This window comes from Microtus ochrogaster, chromosome X, assembly GCF_000317375.1.
Source record: "Microtus ochrogaster isolate Prairie Vole_2 chromosome X, MicOch1.0, whole genome shotgun sequence".
Classification (NCBI taxonomy): Eukaryota; Metazoa; Chordata; class Mammalia; order Rodentia; family Cricetidae; genus Microtus; species Microtus ochrogaster.
Genome location: NC_022026.1, coordinates 16,334,931 through 16,344,285, shown reverse-complemented (window position 1 = coordinate 16,344,285; position 9,355 = coordinate 16,334,931). Strand labels below are relative to the sequence as shown.

The following is a 9,355-nucleotide window of genomic DNA, read 5'->3' as shown; positions in this document are numbered from 1 at the left end:
TGATGTGGAACTGTAAGCTTCAATAAACCCTTTCTTTCATAAGCTACTTTTGGACATGGTATTTTAATATAGCAAAAGAGACCCTAACTAAGAAACCCCTTCCCTTATCTCTCTCCCCAGACTGAAATGGATGTGTTGTTGTTGTTGTTGGAGAATGTTAGGAGTTGTTTGTGATAGGGCCTTACTGTGTAGTTTAGTTTGGCCTCAAATGTATGAGCGTCCTGCCTTGCCTTCCAAATGCTGTGATTATAGTAATGTACCACTAAGCCTGACTCTTTAGTCCTTTTTTCTGCTTTTCCACAGCAAGATTATGCTGTCAGTGTCTGATGCAATATTGACAGTGATGTCACAAACCCCAAGACCAGCCTAAGGAGATACAGGGGTAACCTCAGCCAAAGAAGCATTTGGCCACACTCTGGCCATGAAGGTTCATATTTACTTCTTATTCTTGTCCTTTTGGACAATAAGTGGCTTAAATATAAGCCACATCAATGAATCATCTACTGCCAGAACCACAGGTACGTGCCTAAGCTTAATGTTCAAAATGTATTATCATATTATTAATGTATTATGTTATTAAGAATGCTGGATTAAGAAATATGCTCTTATAATGGTGTTACTGTTAGGAGGGCTTTAAGAATTTGCAGTACAATAGTTGGTATTTTAAGTTCTTTGTGGAAATTCGAAATCTAAAGAATATAGAGTTACAGTCCCCTCTGACTTCCCTTTAACACCCTGTCTGCCAACCAAACTAGACAGCCTTATGGGAATAAATCTACCATAGGACTTAAGAAGCAGGGGTTTGTTTTGATTTGGGTTTAGTTGTTAGAGTTAGGTTCTTTCTGTGTTGTTCAGACTCTTTTCAAGTACCTGAGCCGAATGACCCTTCATTCTTTGCCTCTGAAATGGCTGTTACTAATATACCATTGGCTATGAGCATGGTCTGCTGTTATCTTGTCCTATTTCCTGCCACATACATAGTAACACTCAACTGTACTCACCTATGCACAGCATATGCTCAAATCTTAGTTACTGCAATAACCACCCATAATTCAGAGGTAATGCAGATCATGATATAAATTAGCCACAGATACTACTCACATTTCACATTTATAGCCATGATGTGGGCTGTCCTTCTGTATATGAGTTGCTTTTATTGGATAATGAATAAAGCTGTTTGGGCCAATGCTTAGCAGAGTAAAGCCAGGTGGGACATCAGAACAGAGACAGAGAGAGTAGGTGGAGTCAGGGAGTCACCATGTAGCTGCTGAAGGAGACAGACGCTGATCCTTACCAGTAAACCACAGCCTTGTGCCAATACATAGATAAAGAAAAATGGGTTAATTCAAGATGAAAGAGCTAAGTAAGGAATACGACTAAGCTATTGACCAAATAGTATAGTTTCTGTGTGATTATTTGGATCTGAGCAGTCAGGAAATGAAAAAGCAGTCTCTGACTACAAAGCCAGGATGTGCTCAAGGAAAGAAAATTATACTGGAAGGTTAAGTGTATAAGGCAATTGCTGCACTAGTGTGATGACAAAGTCAGAGCCCCAGAACACACATAAACTGAGCACAATGACAAGTTATCTATAATCCCAGTGTTCCTACAGTGGGATATGAGATAGACAAGAGAATCTTCACAAACTCACGAATCAGCTAACCTGGTTTTCAGTGCAGCAATAAACAACCAAAGAGACCAGTAACATGAATTCTAATCAGTATTAATAATAAAACTTGGAATCAGCTATTGTTGGACCCTGGAGTCCAATTACCGAGGAGGAGTCTCCCCAAGAAAACACTCTCACACCTCAGTTGATCCTATGCCTTTAATCCCAGAACTAGAGAGGTGGAGACAGGAGTGATATGAATGGGCAGAGAGAGGAATATAAAAGGAAAGAGAATGCCGGGCGGTGGTGGCGCACGCCTGTAATCCCAGCACTCGGGAGGCAGAGGCAGGCGGATCTCTATGAGTTCGAGGCCAGCCTGGTCTACCAAGGGAGTTCCAGGACAGGCTCCAAAGCTACAGAGAAACCCTGTCTCGAAAAACTAAAAGGAAAGAGACAGGCGGTCAGTGCAGTCTGAGGAGCAGTCGGAGGTAGAAGTCTGAGCAGCAGTCAATCTGAGGATGTAGTCTGAGGATGCAGTCTGAAGACCTTTTGGTCTTAGCATTGGTAGAAGTAAGAACTCTAGTGGCTGGCTACTCCACTTCTCTGATCTTTCAGCTTTCACCCCCTGATAGTTGAGTCCTGTGTTTTTATTATTAAGACCAATTAGAATTCATGCTACAGAGACCCTGTTTCAAACAAGGTAGAAGACAGGGAATGACACCCAAGGTGTCCTCTGACCTCCACATGTACATTGAAACATGCACTTGTCCACACACAGACAAATCCAAATGCACACAAATAGATAGATGATAGATACATAGATAGATAGATAGATAGATAGATAGATAGATAGATAGATAGATATTTCAAAAAATAAGATAGTGATTGAGGAAAATACCTAAAGTCCTCCTCTGACATTCACATGCACATGCATGGGGAAATCACATTTGCATACTTACATGCCCACATGTATGTACACACACACACACAAGCAAATTATTAAGGAAATTTTCTTAAACTTAAAAAGGAATCACTGAAGGACTGGAGAGATAGCTCAGTAGTTAAGAGTACTTGTTTCTCTTACAGAGGGCTGAGTTCAGTTCCTGGTACACTCATATGGTAGTTCACAAGCATTTGTAACAACAGTTTCAGAGTATCTGACACTCTCTTCTAACCTCTGCCAGATTCCAGGCATACATGCATATGGTATACATAAATACATCCAAGCAAACACTCCAACACACAGGCAAACACTCATAGACTTAAACATATTTTTCAAGAAATCAATGAGAAAGAGATTTGACTTCCATGTACAGTGGCAAACCACTCTCAAAGTGGGGGGGGGGAACTGGGTTACCTAGCACATTTGCTGATGATACAATCTATTTGCAGTTGTAAAAACTACGGTCTCTACAGGAACAAAGATGGACGATTTTAGGAAACAATTGCTGGGCTTCATAGTTGGAGTAATGATCATAATCTTTAGCATTACCTGCTTTTGTTTACTGTATTATAACTACATGGTCGAGGAGGTCAAACCACCAAGAGGGTAAGTTTTACACATTTAAGAATGAAAAGTGTGTGTATGTTGTGTGTGTGTATGTGGGTGGGTGAAGTATTTGTGCACAGGTGTATGTACACATGCAGAAATCAGAAGATGATGTCAGATATGTCCTGCTCTATCGTTTTATGCCTTATTGTACTGATACAGTGTGTGTCACTGAACCTAAATGTTGGCTTACAGGCAGGAAGCCCCAGCAATCTTCCCCAGCAACATCTCCCTTACATGTGGAGTACAAACATATGCTACCATACACAACTTTTTACTTGAGTTTTAAGTGAAAGATCTATGAGAAAGAAAGACAGGTATTTACTTCTATATGAGTATTAATTAGTCTGCATATACAAATGTGCATGCAGTACCCACAGCAGCCAAAAGAGGGCATCAAATCCCTTGGAAATGGAGTTAAAGCTGCTCGGAGGCCACAGTGGGTCCTGTTAACTAAACCCAGTTTCTATGCAAGAACTGCAAGTACTCTTAACCACTAAGCCATGTCTCCAGACCAATAATACAGGCTTTTATTTGGGGGGAAAGGAAGTTCTTCAGAAGAAATCTCTGTTGTAAAGAGAGATAGCAGTTAAGAGCACTGGCTATTCTATGAGAAGTCCTGGCTTTGATTCTCAGCACCTACCCAGCAGCTCAAAACCATCTGTAACTCCAGGTTTAGAGGATCATTGTCATCATCTAGCCTCTATAGGCATCAAGCACAAACATGATGTAAATACATACATGAAAGCAACATACCCATATACATTAAATTACTGTTTTTTAATTAAAAGAGTAAGAGCTCACTATCTGATTACAATCTGGGGTAGCCACGGGACAGAAAATTGGGAAAAGGATGATTGAAATTTTTCCTTTAGCCAGGTATGGTGGCACACATGTTTTATCCCACCACTTGGGAGTCAGAGGTAGGTGGAGATCTATAAGTTTGAGGCCAGCCTGATCTACATAGTAAGTTCCAGGCCAGCCAAAGGATGTTGGGTGATTAATAAACATCTTTCATGGCTAGTCCCTTACTGGAGATTGATAGAAAAATGAAGGCAGGAATCTAACAAAGCAAATTGCTTTTATTCTAGAAATTTGACGTTAGCTCCCATAATTGTCACTGTTTAATCAAAATGTAGGAGTTTTACAAAATGTCATGACTATGAAAAACATTTCCTGACTTTTGTTTCAATTATACCAGTGAAAAAACAGAATAGTTTTTCTTTTTGTATCTCTCCCTTGACAGGGTCTGTATCCTCCTCAGAGAGGGCATGGAGAACTCTTCAGTATAGTAAACTTCAGAAGAGGAAGATGATAGAAGGGAGGGGTCCCTTTTCAATAGCCTCCAAAACTATTATCTGTTTACTTACCTAACATTGTGTCTTTAAGAGTTGAGCCCTAAACTCATTTACAAGATGAACATCAAGTTACTCTCTGTATTTATGGATGAAATTAAGGGTGTATAAGGGTTGAGGGTCCCCACTCTTACTGACTTTAATGTATTGGAGATCAATCAAGGGGACCCAGGTAGATGGAGACAGATTGTTGCAGGATTGATACCTGAGTGTGAATGGACAGGGAGACTATGATGTTTGGTGTGGTCTTAGTGCAGGTACCAACAGTTGATGTGAGTTAGTGATTACAGCAGCTGCATCATCAAGTGGAGGGAATGGCCTTTCACCTTGGTCTTTCACCTTAGCTTCCAGCTCTTAAAGACTTCTGGCCGCCTCTTTCACAGCGTTCCCTGACTCTAAGAAGTGGTGGTATATGTGACTTGCCTGGGGCTAAATCCACATCTGTGGCATATTTCCTAAATTCTCCACTGTTCATTGTAAGGAGAGGCTTCCTTGATTAAGGCTGAAGCTGCTTTTTCCTGTGGGTCTACACATAGGTGTTTAGAAAGCAGTTTGCTGCTATATCAGTTTAGTTAACCGTCAGAAGTCCATCCCTCCTGTGGGCATAACCCCTCCTATACTTGAGTTGTTAGTCAACCTTACTGGTCCCCTTCCCATCACCCAGACTGAGACTCTAGAATCCATTCAGAGAGCAGTTAGTTAGCACCACTACTAAAACAGTCAAGCTGTTATTGCATAGGTGGGTATATCTAGCTTTCCAAATGGTTTTTTATACTCCTTTTATTCCAATTAATCCTCCTCCATCCTACACCTTCATCTCCCCAATTCCCTCTCTCTCTGCCTCCCTCCCTGTCTAAACATTTCCTCTCAGAATCCCTCTTCCTTTTATCTATGTTCTACTACCCTCCCCCTCAAGATATACACACATGCTGCACACACACACATACACACACACACACACACACACACACACACACACACACACACTTGCTTTGCTTTTTTGTTTCCTAGTCCGCACAGGTACTCCACTAGATATAATGTACTAAAACTAGGATCCTCGTATGATGAAAGAGAACTAGTGAAATTTGTCCTTTTTATCCTAGGTTACTCATGTACAAATCCACCCATTTCCCCTGCAAATTTTAATTTTATATCCAAGTTATAGTCTACTATACATACATACCACATCTTTATCATTATTGACAATTTTGTGTCCTCCCATACTTGGACTAAAAGTTATCTAATGCCTTTGAATTCCAATTACTGCTCCTCCATCCTACACCTTCATGTCCTGTAAGAAACATTATTTATGAATTCATATGTATAACATGTTACAGCTGTCAGCACACTCTAATTGTTACTGTGTTTAACTTTTACTCTGGAAAAATCCATACCCTAAGCTAGCATTCTATTTCCTGATGATAGCAATAGTACTTTTGTTTTAAATTATGACACCCAAAGTTTTCTGTGTTTAAGGCTCAACAAAGAAAATATGGAAGCTATATCATCCTGGGTATCCAAGGTATCAGCTTGTCAACCTGATATAATAACTGAGGACATCCTGGAAACTCAACCTCTGCTGTTAAATTCAGACCAAAAAGCTGAGCCCCCATGTCAAGAAAACCTATCTATGCCAAACTATACAATAAAACCAGATGAGCCTTCAAGTCTAGAAAAGCCATGCATACCATCCAACCCACAAAATTCAGTGAAATGTACAAATACTGATAAGTCATCCATGCAATGCAGTGTAAAAACATCAAACAGACAATTCGATACAAAAAGGTCAACCAAGTCGTCAAATCCCCAAAGATTACGTGAGTCATCTAGCCTGAATAAGTCCTATGAGAAACACAGCCTTAAAAAATCGCAGAAGCTCGCCCATACCCGTAAATTATCCTGCTCAGAGATGCAAGCCTTACCACCCTGTGTAACTATTGGGAAAACGTCAGCTGCTCTAGCCATACAGGCTTGCCAACCAGTCTCCAATAATCAACTTGTGTCCACCAAACCACCTAGAAGGACACCAAATCAGGCACGTAGAAGCCATGGTCAAAAAAAGTCAATGAGTACAAGAAAGGTTGTGTTACGCGGGAAGCATTCGTCATTGACATTTTGCAAGTATTATAAGGAAAAATGTCTTACTTGTAATCCTGAATTTCTTCTCAAAGATCTTGCGGGGCCAAAGAGGGAGCATGCTGGAAATCCTTATGTTTCAAAGATAGTGAAGCCATTTCCCAAGTCCTTTTATGAAGCAGAGTACAAGTACAAATGTTATGAAGATAGTAAGAGTAATGAGAATATGAAAACATGTGAGAGTGAAGACAGTGGTACAGAGATATTCATTATGTGTGACAGAAGTCATGAAGATGATGACATGGCTGAAAGCATCTCAACTTACTAAGGACTTAAAACAATTTAATATACATGTGGAATACCAACATGTAATCACTATCAATAATAGACATATATGTTCTGAAGGCAATTAAATGCATGGCACAACAAATTATTGGTTGTTGTATTTATCACTGCATCTCATTGGCACAAGATTCATTTGGTGCATTTTTTTATATGTGATCACTTAAATGGGAACCGTACATGGACATGTACATACAAATCTAGAAAGAAATTTTAAGATAGATATCCTTAACTGCTCTTGCCCCTGAGATAGAGCTCAATGAAAGGCCCAATTTGACATTATTTATAGAGGGTTTTTTTAGTGCTGAGGAGTAAACAGAGTATCATTTCTGCTAGTCAAGTAGTGTACCAGTGAGCTTTGTGACCACTTGGAAATGCATTTTTTTTTATTTTTAAATTAATTTTTATTATTATTTTATGTGTGTGAGTGTTTTGCCTCCATATATTCCTGTGTACCACTTGTGAGCCTGGTGCCCAAGGAGGCCAGAAGAGAGATTCCCTGGAAGTGGAGTTCCAGACAGGAGCTGCCATGTGGATGTTGAGAATATTAACTGGGTACCCAGGAAGAGCTCTTAATCCACTGAGTCATCTCTTCTGCCCCTGGAAATTAGTTGTAAATTTTTATTTTCAGAGTTGGGATCAAGCCCAGGACTGTGAATACTAGACAAATGTTTCACCACAGAACTATCCTCCCAGTCCCTGAAGTAACTTTTAGTTGGGGGTGGGATGTGTGGTGCTGAATATGGAATCCAGAACCATGTACATGTTAGACAAGCTCTCTGCCACTGAGCCACATCCCCAGCTCTACTGTCAATACTTATGTGGAAAACTCATGATTTAAGACTGTGTCTTTTTCTATAGGACATAGTGCTTGTTGGAAATATAGGTCTATAGCTCTGTGCTATGGAATGAATGCTTGTATTTGCCCCCAAATTCACATGGTTGAAACCTAATGCTATATAGGATGGGTATGGAGTCCTTGGGTGGTAGTAGTATAGTGAAAATAGAGCACATCATGAACGGGATTTGTACCTCTATAAGGGGCTAAAGTGCTTGCATCTGCCCTGAGAGACCCAGCAAAAATTTCCATACATGAATTCTAGAGCTGGCCCTCCCTAGACATCTGCTGCTGCCTTAAGTTTGAACTTTCCAGACTTCTGAACTGTGAGAAAGAAATTTTCAGGCTTACAAGCCATTCCGTTTATATTTTGTTATGGCCTCCAGACTATAAGATTCTCAATACAGCTTGCTGCTGGATAATTTAGAAAAATTCCTAACAACCAGTTCTAAGAACACCTCCTCCTCTAGAGATTACCACCTAAATGGAGGCCTCCAACCTATACAGCACACACTCCTGGAATTCTATGATATCAGACTAAGTGTTGTATTTGACTCAGCAATTAACTTACTGTAGATAGCAAGGGGCCCATGGTGAAATTTATACACATTGATTATATAATGGAATTAAATGTTGGGGTCAAAGAAAGACTGGAGCCAAAACAGTAAAGTTGGGGACTGGAGAAAAAGCTTAGCAGTTAAAAGCACTTAAACTACTTTAGCATAAGACCTAAGTTTAATTCCCAACACCCACATGGATACTAATCATGACATTGAACTCAAATTCCAGGGCATATAACTCCCTCTTCTGGCCTTTATCGGCTTCTGCACATATGTGATATATATATATATATATGCAGGCAAACACATATACATATAATTCACATACATATAAATACATCTTTTTTTTAAAAAAAAAAGAACAGTAAAATTGGGAGCACTGAAGAAGACAAGAGGTCTCACAGCTGCGTATGAGAACATAAAACTGATGGGAGGAAAGAGGTTTCTGAACCAGTGTTAGTGGCCTGCTGGTTCCCCTGATTCCTAGTCCCCAAGGAATGCATGCTAGACACTATTCCCCTTTCACATACTATTGAACCTGATGCAGGTACTCATAACAGAGTAAATCATGAGTGGAAAGTGTCCATGTATTTCAGGAAAGAGACTCTCAGATTGCTCTGTGATATAAAATATTAAATAACCAAGAACAGCCACAGCTACAACTTGGTTTCTGTGATAAGGGTTATTTCGATAGTGAAGCGATAAGCTGGCCACAAAAGTGTGAAAACAACAAAAGCATAGCGTAGTATCAAGATTCCTGCACAAATGATGAGTAGTGAGCCAATGACTAGTAGACAAGGCTGGCAGCCAATGAAGCAGGAACCAGAGATGAACACAGGAGGGCTCTAACTACTCCTTAACTGGGTGGGCAGCATGCGAATAGAACATGGTCATCTCCCTGCTTGAACCAGGAGAACAAACAGCTACTTCACCTACTTCTACAAATTTCTTGTATCTTTAATATTCACTGTAATGAGACAATCAACTCATGAGCCACTGTCTCTGGTGGACTTTTGGTAGTTGTTG

The 9,355-nt window shown here is 40.0% G+C and overlaps 1 protein-coding gene across 1 annotated transcript; it reads left to right on the top strand.

Annotated features, from left to right (window-relative positions):
* Window positions 1–377: 377 nt before the first annotated feature.
* On the top strand, window positions 378–7,019 carry CXHXorf66 (chromosome X CXorf66 homolog). Its single transcript, XM_005358516.1, has 3 exons — window positions 378–518; window positions 3,002–3,158; window positions 5,990–7,019. Exons 1-3 carry the CDS (start codon window positions 422–424, stop codon window positions 6,915–6,917), a joined length of 1,182 nt encoding a protein of 393 aa, XP_005358573.1. The 5' UTR covers window positions 378–421; the 3' UTR covers window positions 6,918–7,019.
* Window positions 7,020–9,355: the final 2,336 nt, after the last annotated feature.

Excerpts from the sequence above, each read along its gene's own strand:
- CXHXorf66 (XM_005358516.1), top strand. The coding sequence starts at position 422 with ATGAAGGTTCATATTTACTTCTTATTCTTGTCCTTTTGGACAATAAGT. Across the intron at positions 519-3,001 it reads ATCTACTGCCAGAACCACAG|TTGTAAAAACTACGGTCTCT; the intron begins GTACGTGCCTAA and ends ATCTATTTGCAG. Across the intron at positions 3,159-5,989 it reads GAGGTCAAACCACCAAGAGG|GCTCAACAAAGAAAATATGG; the intron begins GTAAGTTTTACA and ends TCTGTGTTTAAG.